At 38.2% G+C, this 23787-nt stretch overlaps 1 protein-coding gene across 1 annotated transcript in view; it reads right to left on the bottom strand.

Moving 5' to 3' along the window:
• Window positions 1-23787, bottom strand: part of NIPA1 (NIPA magnesium transporter 1) — a 56723-nt gene that overhangs the window by 10318 nt on the left and 22618 nt on the right. The window contains exons 2-3 of the mRNA XM_055326830.1: window positions 21131-21178; window positions 20034-20124 (exon numbers count right to left, since the gene is read on the bottom strand). Of these exons, the coding sequence (XP_055182805.1) occupies window positions 20034-20124; window positions 21131-21178 (139 nt within the window). The remainder of the gene's footprint in view (window positions 1-20033; window positions 20125-21130; window positions 21179-23787) is intronic.

Below are 23787 nucleotides of genomic sequence, written 5' to 3'. Positions count from 1 at the left end.
CAACATAGGACTCAGTCTCACAATGCTGAGAACATGATGGGAGCCAAAATCAAGAGTCAGATACTTAATTGACTGAGCCACTCAGGTGTCCCCAATACCCTAAAGTTTTAAAATGTAGTCACATTACTTATATAACGCAAAAAAAAAAGTATTCCTTTAAAAACACCTATAATCTTAAGGTTGGTTGGTAATACTTTTTTTATTTCCCTGTGTAACATCAGTATACAATCTGAATTGGAAAACCTCAGCTTTTAGTAATCATAAGACTAGTAATAGTCACTTTGTTGTCTATGGCAAAAGCCCTCAGGGAACACAAATATCCATCAGGAAGGCACACTAGAATTAGATATACTGCATTATTTCCTTCTTAATCCTCATTTTACAGATAAATAGTCTCAGAAAGGATTAGCACTGAACCCAAAGAACAAAACTAATAAGAAGTGAAATCATGGTGATAACATATCTATAAAGCTAAAGCTCGATCTTTTCCCTTATACCACTTCGTGTCTTTATCCCTAGATAGCTTAGTCCTCAAGGAAACCTTTGCAATGGACTTGAGGAAATAAACAAAATCATTGCTCGGAGGGGCTCGGGAGCGGCTCCAGGAGGGGGCTGCAGGGCGGGAGCGCGAATCCAACAGCGCAGGCCCCGGAGCACAGGGCGCCGGGACACAGCCCAGGATCCGGCCTCCCCCGGGCAGGCATTCCTGCGGAGGCTAAATCCAGGCTTCCAGAGTTGCCATAGCAACTGCTGCTGTTCCTCCTGGGGCCCCACGGGGGTAAACAACCCCTGCTGAGCCCGACAGCAGGCAGGGGCAGAGCAGCTCCCCCAAGTGCTAACATCTGAAAATCAGCACAGCAGGCCCCTCCCCCAGAAGACCAGCTGGACGGACCAGTGATACTCCCCCGTGTTCCAATACAACTTGTTTTTGGCCACTCTGCACTGAGCAAAATGACTAGAAGGAAAACCTCACCTCAAAAGAAAGAATCAGAAACAGCCCTCTCTCCCACAGAGTTACAAAATCTGGATTACACTTCAATGTCAGAAAGCCAATTCAGAAGCACTATTCTACAGCTACTGGTGGCTCTAGAAAAAAGCATTAAAGACTCACGAGACTTCATGACTGCAGAATTTAGATCCAATCAGGCAGAAATTAAAAATCAATTGAATGAGATGCAATCCAAACTAGAAGTCCTAACGACGAGGGTTAACGAGGTGGAAGAACGAGTGAGTGACATAGAAGACAAGTTAATGGCAAAGAGGGAAACTGAGGAAAAAAGAGACAATCAATTAAGGGACCATGAAGACAGATTAAGGCAAATAAATGACAGTCTAAGGAAGAAAAACCTACGTTTAATTGGGGTTCCCGAGGGCGCCGAAAGGGACAGAGGGCCAGAATATGTATTTGAACAAATCCTAGCTGAAAACTTTCCCAATCTGGGAAGGGAAACAGGCATTCAGATCCAGGAAATAGAGAGATCCCCCCCTAAAATCAATAAAAACCGTTCAACACCTCGACATTTAATAGTGAAGCTTGCAAATTCCAAAGATAAAGAGAAGATCCTTAAAGCAGCAAGAGACAAGAAGTCCCTGACTTTTATGGGGAGGAGTATTAGGGTAACAGCAGACCTCTCCACAGAGACCTGGCAGGCCAGAAAGGGCTGGCAGGATATATTCAGGGTCCTAAATGAGAAGAACATGCAACCAAGAATACTTTATCCAGCAAGGCTCTCATTCAAAATGGAAGGAGAGATAAAGAGCTTCCAAGACAGGCAGGAACTGAAAGAATATGTGACCTCCAAACCAGCTCTGCAAGAAATTTTAAGGGGACTCTTAAAACTCCCCTTTAAGAAGAAGTTCAGTGGAACAATTCACAAAAACAAGGACTAAATAGATATCATGATGACACTAAACTCATATCTGTCAATAGTAACTCTGAACGTGAATGGGCTTAATGACCCCATCAAAAGGCGCAGGGTTTCAGACTGGATAAAAAAGCAGGACCCATCTATTTGCTGTCTACAAGAGACTCATTTTAGACAGAAGGACACCTACAACCTGAAAATAAAAGGTTGGAGAACCATTTACCATTCAAATGGTTCTCAAAATATACCCTAAAAACTATAGAACACTTCTGAAAGAAATTGAGGAAGACACAAAGAGATGGAAAAATATTCCATGCTCATGGATTGGCAGAATTAATATTGTGAAAATGTCAATGTTACCCAGGGCAATTTACACGTATAATGCAATCCCTATCAAAATACCATGGACTTTCTTCAGAGACTTAGAACAAATTATTTTAAGATTTGTGTGGAATCAGAAAAGACCCCAAACAGCCAGGGGAATTTTAAAAAAGAAAACCATATCTGGGGGCATCACAATGCCAGATTTCAGGTTGTACTACAAAGCTGTGTTCATCAAGACAGTGTGGTACTGGCACAAAAACAGACATATAGATCAATGGAACAGAACAGAGAACCCAGAAGTGGACCCTGAACTTTATGGTCAACTAATATACGATAAAGGAGGAAAGACGATCCACTGGAAGAAAGACACTCTCTTCAATAAATGGTGCTGGGAAAATTGGAAAAAAAAAACAACAAATAATATTAGACTACACAACTGGGTGTTAAACTGAGGGGTCAGACATAGCTGCACATAGGTGGAAACCAGAGGACTGGGAGGCTCTCAGAAGTAAGCCTGGGATCATGGGCAGGCTATGGGTAGGCTATGCCAAAGTGGTAAATGGCTGCCATGCATGAAAGCAGAGAGGAAAGAATGTTGAAAAAAAAGCCAAAGTTGGAGGCATCACAATTCCAGACTTCAGGCTGTACTACAAAGCTGTGATCATCAAGACAGTGTGGTACTGGCACAAAAACAGACACACAGATCAATGGAAAAGAAGAGAGAATCCAGAAATGGGCCCTCAACAATATCCTAATTAGCTATAACAATATTCTAATTAGTTATTCTAGTCAATTAATATTCAACAAAGCAGGAAAGAATATCCACTGGAAATAGGAGAGTCTTCAATAAATGGTGTTGGGAAAATTGGACAGCCACGTGCAGAATGAAACTGGACTATTCTCTTACACCAGACACAAAGATAAACTTGAAATGGATAAAAGACTTATATGTAAGACAAGAATCCATCAAATTCCTAGAGGAGAACACAAGCAGCAACCTCTTGGACCTTGGCCACAGCAACTTCTTGCTAGAGCAGCTTCAAAGGCAAGTGAAACAAAAGCAAAAATGAACTATTGGGACTTCAACAAGATAAAAAGCTCTGCACAGCAAAGGAAAGAGTCAACAAAACCAAAAGACAACCTAAAGAATGGAAGAAGATATTTGCAAATGTCTTCTCAGATAAGGGGCTAGTATCTAAGATCTATAAAGAACACACCAAAAGAAGAAAATGGAGGAGGCGGAGGAGGAGGAGGAGGAGGAGGAGGAGGAGGAGGAGGAGAAGGAGAAAAGAAGAAGAAGAAAAGAAGAGGAGGAGGAGGAGGAGGAGGAGAGAAGAAAAGAAACCCAGAAAATCCAAGTCAAGAAATGGGAAGAAGACAAGAACAGACGTTTCTCCAACAGACACATGTAAAAACGCTCAAGCGTTTTCAGAGAAATACAAATCAAAACCAAAATGAGATACCACCTCACACCAGTTAGAGTGGCAAAAATTAATAGTACAGGAAACAAATGTTGATGAGGATGCAGAGAAAGGGGAACACTCTTGCACTGCTGGTGGGAATGCAAACTGGTGCATCCAATCTGGAAAACTGTATGGAGGTTCCTCAAAAAGTTAAAAATAGAGCTACCCTTAGACCCAGCAATTGCACTACTGCGTGTTTATCCAAATGATACAGTAATTTGAAGGGGCACACGCATCCCAATGTTTATAGCAGTAATGTCCACAATAGCCAAACTGTGGCAAGAGCCCTAAGTCCATCAACAGATGAATGGATAAAGAAGATGTGATGTGATGTGTGTGTGTGTGATGGAATACTACTCAGGCATCAAAAAGAATGAAATCTTGCCAATTACAACAATGTGGATGGAACTAGAGGGTATTATGCTAAGTGAAATAAGTCATAGAAAGAAAAATATCAGATGGTATTACTCATATGTGGAATTTAAGAAACAAAAGAGGGATCCCTGGGTGGCGCAGTGGTTTGGCGCCTGCCTTTGGCCCAGGGCGCGATCCTGGAGACCCGGGATCGAATCCCACGTCGGGCTCCCGGTGCATGGAGCCTGCTTCTCCCTCTGCCTGTGTCTCTGCCTCTCTGTGTGTGTGTGTGTGTGTGTGTGACTATCATAAATAAATAAAAAAAAATTAAAAAAAAAGAAACAAACATAGGAGAAGGGAAGGAAAAATAATATGAAATCAAAGAGGGACACAAACCATAAGAAACTCAACTACAGGAAACAAACTGAGGGTTGCTGGAGGGGAGGTGGGTAGGGGGATGAGATAACTGGGTGATGGGCATTAAGGAGGGCATGTGATGTAATGAGCACTGGGTGTTATATGCAAGTGATGAAATCACCAAACTCTACCTCTAACACTAATAATGCACTATATGTTATTTAATTGATTTTAAATTTTAAAAAAGACTAGAAATAGTAAGTGTTGGTAAGGAGAAAAGGGAACCCTCTTGCACTTTAGGTGGATTGTAAATTGGTGCAACCACTATGGAAAACGGTACAGGGGTTCCTCAACAAATCAAAAATAGAACTATCATATGATCCAATAATTCCACTGCTGGGTATTCACCCAAATAAAATGAAAACAGTAATTCAAATATATATATATGTGTACTTCAATGTTTTCTGCAGAATTATTTATCACAGTCAAGATAGAGAAGGAACCTAAGTCCTTATCAACAGATGAACACATAAAGAAGGAATGGTATGTGTATATACATACACACACACACACACACACAAATAATATTCAATCATAAGAAGAACAAAATCTTGCCACCTGTGACAACATGGATGGACCTAGCGGGCACTACGCCAAGGGAAAGGAGTCAAAGAAAAATACTGTATCATGTTATTTACATGTGCAATCTAAATCACAAAATGAACAATAACAAAACACACAAACCCCCGAAGGCTCATTAATACAGAGAACAATCTGGTGGGGCAGGGCTGTGGGGAGATGGATGAAATAGGTGAAGGGGATTAAGAGGTACAAACTTCCAGGTGTAAAATAAACCATGGAGTTGAAAAGTAGAGCATTGGAAATATGGTCAAAAGGACTGTAATAACTGTATGGTGCCAGATGGCAACTTCACTGATTGTGATGAGCACTGGGTAATTCATAGAAATGTTGAATCACTTATGTTGTACACTCGAAACTAATATAACATTGCAGGTCAAATTTAATAAAAATAAATTATTGTAGTTTTCAGTGTACAGATCACCTTCTTCATTATATTTATTCCTTAGCATTTTATTTTGTTGTTAATGCAGAGAAACACAACTGATTTCTATATCCTGAAACTTTACTGAATTTTTAAAATCTGTTCTAATAGTTTTTTGGTTGAGTTTTTAGGATTTTCTATATTTAAGATCATGTCATGTGCAAACAAAGACAATTTTAATTCTTATTTTCTGATTCAGATGCCTTTCTTTTTCTTGCCTAAGTCCTCTAAGACTTCTAGTACTATGTTTAATAGGAATGGTGAGAGTGGGCACACTTTTTTTTCCCCATCTTAGAGGAAAGTTTTCAAACATTCACTGCTGATTATCTTAGCTCTGAGCTTGTCATATAATGGCCTCTATTATATTGAGGTATGTTACCTCTATACCCAGTTTGTTAAGGCTTTTTTGTCATGAGTGCATATTGACTTTTACTAAGATTTTTTGCATCTACTGAGATGACCATTGAATTTTGATTTTTCATTACATTAATGTGGTATATGACATGTATTGGTATTCATATGGGTTTGTTTTTTTTAAGATTTTATTTATTCATTCATGAGAGACAGAGAGAGAGAGAGAGAGAGAGAGAGAGAGAGAGAGAGAGGCAGAGACACAGGCAGAGGGAGAAGAAGGCTCCATGCAGGGAATTGGACATGGGACTCTAGGATCACACCTGGGCTGCAGGAGGCGCTAAACCGCTGAGCCACCCGGGATGCCCAGTATTCGTATGTTGAACCATACTTCCATCTCAGAGATAAATCCAACGTAATGATGATGTATGTTCTTTTTAATACACTATTAAATTTGGCATGCTAATATTTTGTAAGAATTTTTGTTGATGAATTGAGAATATATTCATCAGGGATATTGGTAGTTAGTTTTCTTGTAGTGTCTTTATCTAGCTTTGGTATCAGGGAAATGCTGGCTCATAAAATGAGCTTGGAATTCCTCTCCTCTTCAATTTTTTGGAAGTTTGAAAAAGATTGGCATTAATTGTTCTTTAAACATTTGGTAGAATTCACTCATAAAGCCAACTGGTCCTGGACTTTTCTTTATTCGGATATTTTTTATTGTTGATTCCATCTCTTATCATTTGTCGGTTCTGATTTTCTATTTCTTCATGATTCAGTCTTTGGTAGGTTTTATATTTCTAGGAATTTATCTCTTTCTTTAAGGCTGTTCAATTTGTTGCCATATAATTGTTCATAGTAGTGCTTTGTATTTCTGTTGTATCAGTTGTTATGCCTCCTTTTTCATTCCTAATTTTGAGTCTTCTCTTAATCTAAAGCCATATCCATTTTATCTTTTAAAAATGGTTGCTCCTAGTTTCTTTAATCTTTTCTATTGTTCTTCTGATCTCTATTTTTGATCTTTCTTATTTCCTACCTTTTATCTATACTGGGTTTAGTTTGTTCTTTTTCTTCATTCCTTAAGGTGTAAAGTTAGGTTGAGATAATTTTTTTCTTAAATTAGGAATTTATCACTATAAAATTCTCTTTTAGAATTGCTTTTGCAGCATCTCATAGGTTTTAATATGAATTTCCATTTTCATTTGTTTCAAGATTATTTTATTTCTCTTTAAATTTCTTCTTTGACCCTTGATTGTTTAGGTGTTGTTTCATCTTCACATACGTATAAATCTGCTCCTTTCCTGTTACTGATTTCAATTTCAATACCATTAAGGTCAGATACTTGTTATGATCTCAACCTTCTTAAACTTGCTAAGACTTCTTCAGAAACCTGTAATATTATGTATCCTGGGCAATGTTCTATACGCACTTGAGAAGAATGTGAACTCTCCTGTTGTTGGATAGAATGTTCTGTGTATGTATCTTAGATCCATTTAGTCTAAGTATGGTTCAAGTCTCATGTTTCCATTTTGATTTTCTGTCTGAATGATCTATCCATTACTGAGTGCGATACTGAAGTCTCCTTCTATTATTGTATTGCTGTCTTTTCTTCCAGCATATCTGTTAGTATCTATCTGCTTAATATATTTAGGTGCTCTGATGCTGGGTGCATATATACTTATGATTGTTAAATCTTGATGGATTTATCATTAGATGGTGAGTTTCTTTGTCCTTTATTACTGTATCCGCCTTAGTCTATTTTGTCTAAGTACAGCAAGTGGCGCCTGGTTGGCTCAGTTGGTTAAGCATTTGCCTTTGGCTCAGGTCATGATCTCCAGGTCCTGGGACCAAGCCCCGCACTAGGCTTCCTGCTCAGCAAAGGGTCTGCTTCTCTTTCTCTTTCTCTCTCTCTCTCTCTCTCTCTCCCCCAGTGCCCCTCCCCACTTCTCATTCTCTCTCTCTCTCAAATAAATAAAATCTTTTTAAAAATTAGTCTAAATAGGGCAGCCCGGGTGGCTCAGCGGTTTAGCACTGCCTTCAGCCCAGGGCCTGATCCTGGAGACCCGGGATCGGGTCACATGTTGGGCTCCTTGCATGAAGCCTGCTTCTCCCTCTGCCTGCCTCTCTCTGTCTCTCATGAATAAATAAATAAAATCTTTTTTTTAATTTGTCTAAATACAACTATCCCAGCTTCCTTTTGGCTTCTACTTGCTTGGAATAGCCTTTTCCATCCCTCTGCTTTGAGCCTATGTGTGTCCTTAAAGATGAATTGCGTTTATTGTAGGCAATATATTGTAGGGTCCTGTTTTTTAATCCAGCTAGCCAGTCTATGTCTTTCGATTGGAGAAATCACACCACTTGCATTTAGAGTAATTACTGATAGGTGAGGACTTACTAATGTCATCTAATTAATTGTTTTCTGGTTGTTTTTATAGTTCCCTTGTTCCTTTCTTCAACATTTGTATCTTCCTTTGTGAACTGATGATTTCCTGTAATGAAATACTTTGATTCCCTTGTCTTTATCTTTTATGAATCGACAGCAGGCTTTCACTTTATGTTTACCATGAGGTGTACAGAAAACACTTTATACCTATAACAGTCTATTTTATAACAAAAATTTTATTTTAATATCATACAAAAACTCTTTTTACCATCTGCCTTTTGTTTTTGCTATCATGATTTATAGCTTTATATATTATGTATCAATTAACAAAGTATTGTAGCTATAGTTATTTTTAATACTTTTGTCCTCTAACCTGCATACTAGAGTTAGTATTAACACACCACCATATTACAGTAGAATATTCTGAATCTGACTAAATGCTTAACTTCACCAGAGTGTTATATATATATATATATATGTATTTTTTAAAAATATTTTATATATTTATTCATGAGCCACAGAGAGAGAGAGAGAGAGGCAGAGACACAGGCAGAGGGAGAAGCAGGCTCCATGCAGGGAGCCTGACATGGGACTCCATCCTGGGTCTCCAGAATCACACCGTGGGCTGCAGGTGGCGCTAAACTGCTGTGCCACGGGGGCTGCCCCAGAGTGTTATATATTTTCATGTTCTAAGCACCCTTTCATTTTAGGTTGAAGAATTTTCAGCATTTCTTACAAGGCAGGTCTAGTGGTGATGAATTCCTTTAACTGTTGTTCATCAGGGAAAGTCTTTATCTCTTCTTGAAATTTTTAATTCCATTATAGTTAACATACAGTGTTATATTACCTTCAAGTGTACAATTTAGTGATTCAACAGTTCCATACTTCACCCAGTGCTCATCACGAGTACACTCATTAATATCCATCATCTATTTAATCCATCCCCCCACCCACATCGCCTCTGGTAGCCATCACTTTGTTCTCAATGGGAAAACTTAGCAGCAAAAGAATGAAACTGGATAACTTTCTTATACCATATACTAAATTTCATACACAAATATGAACTAAAAACAGATTAAAGGCCTAAATGTGCGACCTGAAACCATAAAAATCCTAGAATAGAGCACAGGCAGTAATGTTTGTAACATAAGCTGTAGTAACGTTTTTTTTAGATATGTCTCCTGAGACAAGGGAAGCAAAAGCAAAAACAAATTTTGGGACTACATTCAAATAAAAAGCTTCTGCACAGTTTTTATCTCTTTTTAATTCTGCAGAACAACTTTGCTGAGTAAAGTATTCTTGCTATATGGTTTCTTTCTTTCAACACTGAATATACCAGTGCTCCATGGTATACCATGTGCTCCTGGCCTACAAGGTCTTTTGTAAGAAATCTGCTGATAATATGGGAGTTTCCTTATGTAAGATAATTGTTTTCTCTTGCTGTTTTTTTTCTTTTCTTTTTAAAAAGATTTTATTTATTTGAGAGAGAAGTGAGAGAGAGAGAGAGAGGGAGAGAGAGGCAGACTCCTCTACTGAGCAGGGAGCCCAACACGGGGCTTGATCCCAGGACTCTTCGTATGTTGAACCATCATTACCTGAGTCATTACCTGGGATGGATCATTACCTGAGTCAAAGACAGATACTTAACCAACCCAGGTATCCCTCTCTTCCTGTTTGTTTGGGTTGGTTCTATCTATCTATCTATCTATCTATCTATCTATCTATCTATCTATCTAAAAGAGAAATAGAGAAATAGTGAGAGGGCATGAGTGGGGGCAGGGAGAGGAGAAAGCAGGTGCTCCACTGAGCAGGAAAACCTGTAATGAGGCTTGATCCCAGGATCCTGAGATCATGACCTGAGCTGAAGGCAGGTACTTAGCCAACTGAGCCACTCAGGCACCCCTCTTACTATTTTTAAAATACTCTTTTCAACTGTCTATTGACAGTTTTATTATATTCTGGTGACGATTCTTTTGGATTAAAATTTTGGGGTGACCTACAAGTCTGGATGTCCAAATCTCTCCCCAGGTTTAGGAAGTTCTCCACCACTATTTATTTAAATATGTTTTCTAACCTCTTTCTCCCTCTTTTTCCAATAGTAGTACCCTGTTTTCATGAAGGTGCCTCATTAGTCCCATAGTCTTTCTTCATTCTTTTTGCCTTTTCTCTTCTGATTAGATGATTTCAATTGATCTGTCTTCTAGTTAACTAATTCTTTCCTCTGATTGGTCAAGGGTGCTGCTCAAGTTCTCTACTGAATTCTTGAGTACATCAATTGCGCTCTTCAGCTCCAAAATTTGTTTGGATCTTTTTTAGGTTGTCTGTTTCAAACTTCTCATTTTGTTGTTATTTTCCAGATGTCTTTTAATTGTTTATATGTGTTCTCTTGCAGTTCTCTGAGCATCTTTAAGAGAACTATTTTGAATTCTTTGTCAGGCAATTCCTGGATCTCCATTTCTTTGGGGCTAGTAACCAGAGGTTTACTCTATTTGGAGGTGTCATATTTCTCTGATTCTGAATGATCCCTGTAGCTTTGTGTAGGTATATGTGCATTTGAAAATGCTGTCACCTCTTCCAGACTTTAGGGACTGACATTAGTAAAAGAAGACTTTTACTTATGGATGAGAGCACAGTGGAGCATGCTGTGACTTGGGGGTTAGTGTTGGAGGGTTCAAGAATGGGGGTGTGTGGCAGCACTAGGTCTGGTGGGGTATGTCTCTTCAGCTCAGGCTGCTGGGGTCATCCACATTGACAGCAGTGGAGCTACTGGTGTCCTCAGGAGTGCCTCCAGGTCCAATGAAAGGGATCAGGGCAGGCAGGGGTGATGGCCAGAGCTGGTGTGGACATGGCTGGTTGCAGGGTCCAGTTGCAGACACATACATAATGCTCAGGAGTAAGATAAGCAATAAAGACCAGGGCCAACCACAAGCTCACTGGCAGCTACAAGGGCCCTGGCTGTTGGTGTGGCTGCACACTCTTTCCTTGGGTGTGTGTGCTACAGTGTAGCAGTCATAGTGGTCAGGCTGGAAGTGTGCAGGTGCATAGGTGGAGAAGCTAGCTGCAGGTGAACATGGTGGTGCAGGACAGTGACAGATGTGAAGCCCTGATAAGGCCAATAGGTTGCTGCAGAGACCCTGACTGTCAGAATAGTCTCTCATGGCTGCAGAGAAGTACCCTCACCTGCATGTACACTGAAGTGGAGATTGGTAACAGATTTCAGGTCTACAGTATGGAAGGGCACAAATGGAGAGGCTAACCCTGAACACACAGTCAGCTGTAGGGGTAGGCTGATGTCTACTCATACAGCTATAGAGTTCTGGGACTGGATCCTGATCTTGCAAGGGTGGGATGGGAAAGGAATGAGGAGGGATTCTGATGCTAGTATCATTAAATGTGAATACCCCTGGGGCATAAGCTGATGAAATATCCAGATGTCCATGGTAACTGTGCTGGCCACTGACTTCTACAGTGGCAAAATCTGCTGGGTTTGTCTACAGAGCAGATGAGTGAGCCACAGTTGCTCTCACTGAGTGGCTGCTACTGGTATCCCTTCTTTTCTTCCTTGTTCCTCCTAGCCACCTCTGCCTCAGCTTTTGCAGTGTGGGTGGAATGAAACCAAAGCAGGACCTTGGTGCAATGTCCTGAAAGGCTGGTTGCTCACCCTGCCCCTCCTTCCTGGCAAAGGAAACACTTTCTGGTTGAGAAGTCCCTCCCCACGCCTCCCCATTGCTGTGCAATGTCAGCTTGGGGGAAGCAATGAATCAGACAAATAGAAGTTGTTTTCTTTCTGTTTTTTTGTAGTTATTATCGGGTTTTTGTTCCACAGTACTGCTAAAGTTTCTTAAGCAAACATTAGACCTCTCCCAGAACTATTTTTCTTCATGGATAACTGTCCAATTATTGATCTTTGAGAGGGGGACAGAGGGTGGGGTTCCCATACATAACAATTTTGGTGACATCATCTTTTTTACTAGCTTTTCACTTCCTTGAAGACATTCTTTAAAGCACAAAAGTTTTAAATTTAGATAATACCCAATTTATTTATATTTATATATCTTTTTTGCTTGTGCTTTAGGTGTCAAATCTAGAAAAATAGTGCCTAATCCAAAGTCACAAAAATTTATACCTTTTCTTCAAGTGTTTTATAGTTTTAGCTTTTGAATTTGTGTACTTGATCCTTTTTGAGTTATTTTTATATATAGTGTGAGGGAGGAGTACAACTTCATTTGCATGTGGATACCCAGTTGGATCAGCACCCCTTATTGAAAAAACTACTCTTTCCTTACTGAATTGTCTTTAACCATTGGTTAAAATCTGTTGACAATAAATGTTAGGGCTAATTTCTAGAATCTCAATTTTGTTTTATTGATATATATGTCTATCCTTAACCCAGTACTACACTCTTCCGATTACTGTAGTTTTACAAAATGTTTTGAAATCAAGAAGTGTAAGTCTTCTAATTTTAAGTCCTCTTATTTATCATGAATGTTTGGGCTATTCTGGGTCTCCTGCATTCTTTTTAAAGATTTTATTTATTTATTCATGAGAGACACGGAGAGAGAGGTAGAGACACAGGCAGAGGGAGAAGCAAGGCTCCCAGCCTGATGAGGGACTTGATTCTGGGACCCCTGAGCTGAAGGCAGATGCTCAACCACTGAGGCACCCAGGCATCTCTCTCTTGCATTTCTGTATGAATTTTAGAAGCAGCTTATCAATTTTAAATAAGTCAACTAAGATTCTGATAGTGCACTGAATCTGTAGATGAGTTAGTATCATCATCTTAACAATATTCTTGTTAATATGTGAATATGGATATATGATATATGAATTACAGTTTTCAGACTGAGTTTTGTGCTTCTTCTTAAAAACGAATTCTTAAGTATCTAGTTTGTTTTGGTAATATTTTATAACTGAATTGTTTTCTTAATTTCATTTTTGTCTTGCTCACTGCTACTGTACACAGATAGAATTGATTTTTGTATATTGATCTTACATCCAGCATCCTTACTGAACTTATTTGTTCTAATAGTTTCTTAGCAGTTCCATAGAATTTTCCATATGCAAGATCATGTCCTCTGCTAACAGAGATAGTCTAACTCCTTCCTTCCAAATCAGGATGTCTTTTAATCCATCCTCATTCCAATTTGCTTTCCCAACTATATTGGTTGGAACCTTTGGTACAACGTGAATATAAGTGGCAAAAGCAGATGCCTTGTTCTTGATCTTAAGGGGAAATCATCCAGTCCTTAACCTTAAATATGATATTTGCTGGGGGGTTTTCAGAGGTCCTTTGCCAGATTAGGAAGTTACCCTCTATTTCTAGCATTTTTTAAAGTAGGCTCAACCCCCAGTGTGCGACCCAATGCAGGGCTTTAACTCATGACCCTGAGATCAAGACCTGAGTTGAGATGAAGAGTCAGATGCCTAACCAACTGAGCCACCCAGTTGCCCTCCTATTTCTAGCATAATGTTTTCATCATGAAGGTGTATTGAATTTTATAAAATGATTTTTTTGTCTGTCTATTGAGATATGTTTAACCTTTATTCTATTGATGAAGTATATTAACTGATTTACTTTGACCTTAAATCTACCTTGCATTCTTGAGATAAACCCTATTTGGTCTTGGTGTGTAAGTCTTTTTACATATTAATGAATTCAATTGGCTAGTATTTTGTTAAGGATTGCTCCATTCATATTAATAAGAGAATTGGTTTGTAGTTTTCCTTTCTGGTGATTTCTTTGGTTTTGTTACCAGGGTAATATTACCCCATGGTGTAAGTTGGGAAGGGCTCCCATTTCTCCTATTTTTTTGGAAGAGTTTGTGAAGAATTCTATTAATTCTTTAAATGTTTCAAAGAATTCACCAGTGAAACCACCTCTCCCTGAACTTTTCTTTGTTGGAATTTTTTTTATTATGAAACCAATCTTTACTTGTAGGTCTATTCAGACTTTCTATTTTTAAAGCATTTTCAGTAGTTTGAGTTTTCCTAGGAATATGTCCATTTCATTTAACTTATCCAATTTGTTGGTGTACTGTGTTCATCTTATTTGCTTATAATTCTTCTAATCTCTGGAGAGTTGATGGCAACATCCCCTTTTTGTTCTTGATTTTAGTAGTTTCAGTCTTCTCTGTCAACGTAACTGAAAGGTTATCAATTTTGTTGGGTCTTTTCAAAGGACAATATTTGGGTCTGCTTTTTGCTATTGTATTTCTAGTTTCTATGTCATTTATCTATACTAATCTTTATTATTTCCTTCCTTCTATTTCCATTGGGTTTAGTTGGCTCTCTTTTCCCAGTGTCTTAAGATGGAAAGTTAGATTGTTGATTTGAGATCTTTCCTTTTTTTTTTTTAATGTAGGCATTTACAGATATAAATTTCCCTCTGCATATTGCTTTAGCTGAGTCATGTGAGCTTTGGTGTGTTTTCACCTCATTTTTATTCATCTCAAAGTATTTTCTAATTTCCTTTGTAAGTTCTTTTTTGACCCATTGGTCTTTTAGCAGCAATTTAATTTCCACATATTTGTAAATTAAAAAAAAATTCACTGGTTTTGCTTTCTGATTTCATTCTATTATAGTCAGAAAGTACTTTGCATGGTTTCAATCCTTTCACATTTATTGGTGATTCTTTTTTATGGCCTAGCATATGGTCTATCCAGGAAAATATTCCTTATACACTTGGAAGAATATGAATTCTACTGTTGTTGGCTGGAGTGTTCTACAGATGTCTATTTTGTCTAGTTGACTTACAGTGTCATTCAAGTCTTCTATTTCCTTCTTGATCTTTTGCCTAGTTTTTCTATCCATTATTGAAAGTTGGGTTTTGCAAGTTGTAACTATTATCATTGAATTGTCTGTTATTCGTTATTCTATCAGGTATATTTCATATATTTTGAAGGTCTGTTTTTAGGTGCATATTTGTTTATAATTGTTACATCTTCCTAATGGATTGACTCTTTTGTCATTACAAGATGTCTCTATCAGTAATATTTTTTGTTTTATAATCTAGTTTGTCTGATATATAGCCTCTCCAACTTTCTTATGGTATTGTTTGCATAATATATTTTCTTTCCTTCCTTTTACTTTCAATTTATATCTTTGAATCTAAAATGTCTTGTGTAGACAGCATATAGCTGGATCTTTATCCTGCCTGACAATCTCTGCCTTTAAAAAAAAAAATGATTTTATTTATTTATTTCAGAGAGACAGAGAGAGAGAGAGAAGCAGAGGGAGAGGGAGAGAGAGAACCCCAAGCAGATTCTGCACCAAGTGCAGAGTCTGATGGCACGCTCGATCCCACCACCCTGAGATCATAACCTGAGCCAAAATCAAGAGTCAGACTTCTTTTCTACATGTCTCATGTTTTTTTGTTCCCAATTATTCACTTACTGTATTCTCTTACATTAAGTAAATCTTTTTAGTGAAACATTTTAGTTCCTTATTTTTTTCACCATACTTTTTTGAGTGACTTCTAATGGTTTCTCTAGAGTTTATCAGAATACATTTTAAATTGATACTAAATTAACCCTAGTGAGATATAATGCTATTCCTCTATAGTTCAATTTCTACTTCCTTCCTTTTGCACTATTTTTTGTGCTATTTGGGTCTTTTACAAACCAAATAATACTTTATTATAATTATTACTTTATAAAATTTTATATATGTTTTTTAAAGGTGAGAAAGGAAAGAAGAACATGTACGTATTTATAGTTTGTTATATTTACCAGGTATCCTAACATTCTTAATACTTTCGAAATATTTATTAAATATACAGGTATTTATTACATCTGGTTGCTTATGTGCATTTTATTGAAAATGAGGGTTAATATTAGTGGAATAAATGTAGTTTCTTTTTTTTAAAGATTTCTAAAAATTTATTCATAAGAGACACAGAGAAAGAGGTAGAGACACAGGCAGAGAGAGAAACAGGCTCCATGCAGGGAGCCTTTTGTGGGACTTGATCCTGGGACTCCAGGATTATGCCCTGGGCTGAAGGGAGGTGCTCAACCGCTGAATCACCCAGGCATCCCAATAAATGTATTTTTTTATGAAAAAAATTGTCAGGTTTTCCCTATGTCATTTTATTTACTGGGATTTTCATACTATTCCCATCAATTTAAGAAATTCTTTATGTCATAGCTTTAATTACTGTAATATTTAAATCTTTTTTCCATTTTATTTTTAATGTAGAATGTTAAACTTTTCATTATTACATCAAACTTTAGAAATTTCTTATCCTTTTAAGATCTGAAAGACATTTTTTCAAGTTGTGAAAATAGAAATATTTTTCTTATACATAGGCCATAAGCCAAGCTAACCTTTTTTTTTCCTGTTCTTTTACAGATTCAACCTCCATAGTACATATTCTAGGTTACACTAGAGATGCAGGTTTATTCAGTGAAAATAAGAGACAGAAAATGTCTATAGTTATGTGCAACAGATAACTGGGCACATTAACTGACTGAGTTTACCATAGCTTTACAAAGAACACTCAACTCTGCATTATGAACAGGACAATATACTTCAATATATCACTTCAGTCATGCACTGGAATAGTATCAACAAACCATTGGTTGTATTTGCCTCTCCACATTTGATGGACATTCAATATATAATATTTAATTTACTTAGATTAGATCATATTTTGACGGTGCTATGATTTAAACTGATGTTCCTACAAAATTGTTTACCAGTTTTCCCAACACTATTTACCTAAATAAAAAAATTTCTCTTTTAGAATAGAGACATGAAAATTAAATGCAGTCATTTAATCCCAGTACTAGACTGGATCTTGTACTAGAAGAAAAAATGATGGTACAAAGGAAAAAAAATGGCATAAAAATAATGGCATAGGGGATCCCTGGGTGGCTCAGCGGTTTGGCACCTGCCTTTGGCCCAGGGTGCGATCCTGGAGTCCTGGGATTGAGTCCCACGTCGGGCTCCCAGCGTGGAGCCTGCTTCTCCCTCTGCCTGTGTCTCTGCCTCTCTCTCTCTCTCTCTCTATGTCTATCATGAATAAATAAATAAAATCTTTAAAAAATAAATAATGGCATAAACGGTAAAAAATAAAGGAATAAAGGATAATGACATAAAATAAGGATATAATGGGTCATTTAACAAAATTGGAATACAGAAGACAGATTAGATACATGTAATACAATGTTAAATTTATTGAAATTGATCATTGTACTGTGGTTATTAAAAGAATATCTATAGTGTTAGGAAGCACAAATTGGTGCATTTAAGGGTGAAGAATCATGATAGATGTAGTCTCAAAGGATAAACAAACATACAAAAAACAAAGCAAACACTACATTTATGGTTCTCAACTGGGGGTGATTTGCACACCCCCAAGGACATTTGCAATGTCTAGACACATTTTGGGTGGGTACTACTGACATCTGATCGGTGGAGTCCAAAGATGCTAAGCACCCACAATGGACAAATCAGTCCTCACAACAAAGAATGACTAGTCTCAAAGGTCAACAGTGTTGAAGTTGAGAAATCTTTTTTTTTTTAAGATTTTATTTATTTATTAGAGACACACAGAGAGAGAGAGAGAGAGAGAGAGAGAGAGAGAGAGGGAGAGACAGGCAGAGGGAGAAGCAGGCTCCATGTAGGGAACCTGACATGGGACTTGATCCCGGATCTCCAGGATCACACCCTGGGCTGAAGGCGGCACTAAACCGCTAAGCCACCAGGGCTGCCCCAAAGTTGAGAAATCTTGATACAGAGAAAGCAAATGATGGAGGAAGTGGGATAAAAATCAACAGTAGGTGTGCATTGGTGAGGGGTATATGGATGTTGTTTTGATCATTCTTTTAAGTTTTTATTTAAATTCCAGTTAATTAATATATTAGTTTCAGGTGTACAGTATAGTGTTTCAGTACTTACATACTACATTTGGTGCTCATTACAACAAATGTACTCCTTAATCCCCATCACCCATTTAACCCATCACCTGTTTTGATTATTCTTAATCTTGTAACTTTTCTGTAATTTGGAAATTATTTTCCAATAAAAACTGTTTTTAACTTCTTTTCAAAATACTATATTGTGATGATTACTTTATCATACACTGAATCATTAGAGGAAAGTAGACCTACCTGGGGACTCCCTAGTCTATTTCTAGTCTATTCTATTTCTCTTCTATATTTCTGGTCTGTCTCCTGAAGACTTTGAGCAGTGAACATTTCTGGTGAGGTGACTTAATTGTCAAAGTCCATGAGAATAGTTCTTTGGAACTTAACTAGGCAAGATATTTTAATATATGCATATTAAATGTTCAATGTGCAAAGACCCCAGCGTCATGATTTATTTACCTGATGTTTTTTCAGAAGAACAAATCAAAGAGTGAGGCTGGGCTCTGGAAAGCTAGAGCAGTGATTCCCTGAAGTGGAATTGCATCATTCATGCAATCCAAGTTCTTCAGGCCATCCAAACACAAAGCAACATCACGCTACATGTGATATTAGTCTGCTGTTTAGATAAGGACAACATTCTACAAACATATTTTCAACCTGGAGAAAACATATTTGTGCTTTTTAGGCTACAGACTCTTAAAGCCTAATTGACTTTAAAGTACAACTTAAATTTATCTATCATAGACCCACCACTTCTCTGAAAGGATTTGGGAGTCTGTCTAGAATACAGGAGAATGCCAATATATAAATGAGTTAGAAACTTGGATTTTATTTCTTTTATTATATCTGTTTCTTAATAATTTCTTCAAAGGTAAAACAGAATATAAATAAGCTCATAGAAGGATATATGTTGAGCTATTCAATTTATAGCTCATAAAATCATTTTTGTAGGTAACTGAAATGTAATACAAAGACTCCACTTGTAATGCATAATGGCTGGCAGCCTTCAAGTCCCCAATCCTACCTTCCTCCCTTAGCCCCACATCTGGGCAACGTGATAAGAAAACCTGCTCATAGTCTCAGACCCTAGTGTCCTCAGTCCATTAGTATTGGCAAAAATTTAACTGAGTGTGGAAACCTTCACCCCATTCACTTTCTAACTGCAATAAAAACCCAAAGCCCCTCCACCCTCATTTCCCCCTGGACGTTTAGACCACAGAAGCCCTTCTCCTGGGCATGGGGATTCATCTGCTGTTAACTGTTACGAGTTATAAATTCTATTTTATACGCATTGGTGCCACCTCCATAATTTCCCAGAGTGGAGTGAGAGATTTGTTCAGTGTTTGGTAGGGGATGCTAGGCATACAAATAAAACACCAACTGACTAGTTTTGCTTAGTGATTTCTCAGAATCACTTGCTAAGGCACCAGGAACACCCTATTTCTAGAAGTCTTTCAGGATAAAGACAGGAGAACAACAGAATCACATTCACTCATGTCCATGCATAAGTTAGGGTCTGAAATATACTAAAACAAAGTTCTAAGAGAAGGGTAATAATTCACAAAAATCATTTCGAAGGGATAAAATTAAACCACAGAGTAGAATACTGAAGACCTAGCTGAGTAGAATACTGAAGCTTTTGCTTTTATTATTTGAACAAAAATACTTAAAATGAAAAGTTTTTTAAAATCTAAACTGCACATTAAAAATCAAAACACAGGATCCCTGGGTGGCGCAGCGGTTTGGCGCCTGCCTTTGGCCCAGGGCGCGATCCTGGAGACCCGGGATCGGATCCCACATCGGGCTCCCGGTGCATGGAGCCTGCTTCTCCCTCTGCCTATGTCTCTGCCTCTCTCTCTCTCTCTCTCACTGTGTGCCTATCATAAATAAATAATAAATAAAAAATTAAAAAAAAATTAAAAAAAAAAAAGAATAAAACCAGCTAACACATAGTAAGCTCTTATTTAAAAAAAAAAAAAAATCAAAACACAGAATCCCAGTTCTCACCCAAATGGCACTCCAAGGGCACCCAGTGGAGTCACCAGGACTGTGGGGACCGCTGTGTAAGCCAGGAAGTTTCCAATCTGGCCAACAGCCACTGTCAAGAGAATCACAGGATATCACTTGCAATTACAGCTCACTTTTAGCAATCATCACAGAGTTTAATTTGGCAAGGCTCTGCTCTGAAAGGGCTCCTCTTTTCATTTCTTGTAAGGATGCAAATGTGGGGCAATGTTTGCATAATTAAGGGTCCTGAAAGCAGAGGAAAGTAGGCCCTACAGCATCACGGACCCAATCATTCAGAAGTAGTTTCAGCCCTCTGTGGAAATTCCAAAACTAAATGGCAGTGATTGACAGTGGATGCAACAAAGTATATTTCCACTCTTTCTGTAACACATTCTTGTTTTAAGACTAATCATGTAGAATCTCCTGTGTCCTTTCAATGGCCTGGAATCTACTCCAGTATAGAGTACTAGGTCACAGTGACATGCTGCTGGCACACCAAGTGGAAAAACTACTGCCCGCACAGGACTGCACTGGGACTGTATCAAGACAGAGCTTTAAGATGAGCTCCTCAATAAAAGGAAACATCATCTGCTAGACAACACCTTGCCTAAAAGACAATGTGTGACAAATAAACCTCATGATATTTATGAATTTTCTAACACAATTTTTCTTTATATATGTAGGACTCTGGACTCCAATCTTATTATTTTTATATGATAGCACATAAACCTCTGTGTGTGACCTCTTTTATATGCTATTACATGATCCTGTATTTAAGGCTAAGTGAAGAAACTCTCCTTTGTAAAACCAATTATGTTCAACAAAATATGAAATTTCACCAAATGTCAACAGCCTGACTACAGGTGAGTAAGCAGAAGCTGTTTTAATTTCTTTGGGCCCAGGACAGTCAGACCTGGACTAAATTCAGAACTAATTGCAGGCAGCAGGAACTCTACCTCCTCCCTCCCTCCAATGCCTCCTACATTGGTCTTCAGCCCAAAGATTGGAGCTGCACTCATTCCACCCCCTCCAGTCCAACCAGAGGAATGACTGATCTTAAGAAAGAAAACACACTCTTCACCACACTAGGTACTTACTTGCAATTGTGCCTGCCCACCACACAATGTCTGTTAAATAGGAGGTACCTATGAAAGAGATAAAAATGTGAGAAAAGTATAAAGCAAGAGGTTTACAAACTACATACTTAAAAAGGAGTTTTTAGGGACCCCTGGGTGGTTCAGTGGTTGAGCGTCTGCCTTCCGCCCAGGGCATGATCCTGGAGTCCCTGGATCAGATCGAGTCCCACATCAGGTTCCCTGTAGGAAGCCTGCTTCTCTCTCCGCTTATGTCTCTCTGTGTCTCTATGAATAAATAAATGAAATCTTTTCAAAAAAGCAGTTTTTACATGAAAATAAAACTAAAAACAATGAATGCCATACTGCTTATTTACTCTTTAAGTTATTCTATAAATAGCAGCATGAGTAACCACTAAAAGTGGCAAATTCAGATTTTTTTTTTGCAACGAACACAAACTGACCCAAACAAGTAAAACCTTTATAAAAAACGATTTTTTGGCTCATGATGCCACCCAGAGACACACATATTCTTTGGCATGTAGTTTATGTTGAAGTCCAGTTCTCTCATGCATTTACTGCAACCCATTTATATGATAATTTTATGAGCATAGGGTTCAATGACTTGATGCTTAAATAGGTTACTCAATTTTCATAATTTAGAATTTATAGGGGCAGCCCCCGGGTGGCCCAGCGGTTTTAGTGCTGCCTTCGGCCCAGGGCGTGATCCTGGAGACCCGGGATGGAGTCCCACATCGGGCTCCCTGCATGGAGCCTGCTTCTGCCTCTGCCTGTGTCTCTCCCTTTCTCTCTCTCTCTCTCTCTCTCTCTGTTGCTCATGAATAAATAAATGAAACCTTTTTAAAAAAAAAACTTAGAATTTATGATTTAGCTCTTTTTTCAACCATTTGGGCAGCAGACCTTTTCACTCACTCAGTGATTTGACATTTTACATAGTCTCTTGTATTGTTAGGTTACCCTAATATATCCCCATGCAGTCAGGCAGAAACATGAACAGGTGCCCAGGCCTTCCCATCACATGGGTCCCTCTTCCTGCCTGTATGACAGGAACCTACAGCAAGATGGTCTCCCGAACTCTGAGACACATAGTTACACAATTTCAGATATGTCAAAATGCTCATCTGACAGGTTTCTTCAGTTCAAACTAAAGTACCTAATTCTAATAGTGAAAGGGATCCTAAGAGAAGGGGGGGTACTGAGTGGGGAAAAATTAGAGAGGAAGACAATCATGAGACACTCTTAACTCTGGGAAACGAACATTAAGGAGGGCTTTTGTTTTCCTTGCCTTTGGAGACCTGTCTAGCAAGAAGTTACTGTGGCTGAGGTCACAGAAGTTGCTGCCTGTGTTCTCCTCTAGGATTCTGGTGGATTTCTGTCTCACATTTAGGTGTTTCACCCATTTTGAGTTTGTGTGTGTGGTGTAGGAGAACGGGCCAGTTTCATTTTTCTGCTCATGGCTGTCCAATTTTCCCAACACCATTTGTTGAAGAAACTGTCCTTTTTCCAGTGGATATTCTTTCCTGCTTTGTCAAAGATTAGATGACCATAGCATTGAGGGTCCTTTACTGGGTTCTCTCTTCTGTTCCATTGATCAGTGTGTCTGTTTTTGTGCCAAGTACCACACTGTCTTTATGATCACAGCTTTGTAATACAGCTTAAAGTTCAGATTGTGATGCCTCCATCCAGTTTTGGTTTTCATTTTCAACATTCCTTTGGCTAGTTGGGGTTTTTTTCTCATTTCACACAAATTTTAGGATTGTTTGCTCTAGCTCTGTGAAAAATGCTGATGGTATTTTAATAGGGAATGCTTTGCATGTGTGGATTGCTTTTAGATACCACAGACATTTTGATAATATTTGTTCTTCCAATCCATGAGTATGGAATGTTTTTTCCATTTTTTGTGTCTTCCTCAATTTCTTTCACAAGCATTCTATAGTTTCCAAAGGACAGATCCTTTACCTCTTTGGTTAGGTTCATTCCTAGGTATCTCTTTGGTTTTGGTGCAATTCCAAATGGGATTGATTTCTTAATTTCTCTTTGTCATGCTTCTTTGTTAGTGTACAGAAATGCAACTAATTTCTGTGTACTGATTTTATATCCTGTCACTTTGTTGAATTCCTGAATCAGTTCTAGCAATTTCTGGGTGGAGTCTTTTGGGTTTTCTACATAGAATATCATATCGTCTGTGAAGAGTGAAAGTTTGAGTTCTTTGCTGATTTGGATGCTTTTTATTTCCTTCTGTTGTCTGATTGCTGAGGTAGGACTTCCAGTGCTGTAGTTAGCAGCAGTGGTGCAAGCAGACATCTGTGTTGTGTACTTGATCTTATGGGAAAAGCTCTGATTTTCCCCATTGAGGATGATATTCACTGTGGGTCTTTTGTAATGGTTTTTATGATATTGAGGTATGCTCCCACTATCCTTACATAGCATATGGTTTTTATCAACAAGAATGCTGTATTTTGTCAAATGCTTTTTCTGCATCTTTGACAGGATCATATGATTCTTATCCTTTTATTAATATGAAGTATCACACTGAATGATTTGCAGATGCTGAACCACCACTGCAGCCCAGAAATAATTTCCACACAGTCGTGGTGAATAATCCTTTTAATATACTATTGGATCCTATTAGCTAGTATCTTGGTGAGAATTTTTGCATC

Source organism: Nyctereutes procyonoides, unplaced genomic scaffold (assembly GCF_905146905.1).
Source record: "Nyctereutes procyonoides isolate TBG_1078 unplaced genomic scaffold, NYPRO_anot_genome, whole genome shotgun sequence".
Taxonomy (NCBI): Eukaryota; Metazoa; Chordata; class Mammalia; order Carnivora; family Canidae; genus Nyctereutes; species Nyctereutes procyonoides.
The sequence above is the reverse complement of the archived record's forward strand: the minus strand, read 5'-3'. Positions and strand labels throughout refer to the sequence as shown.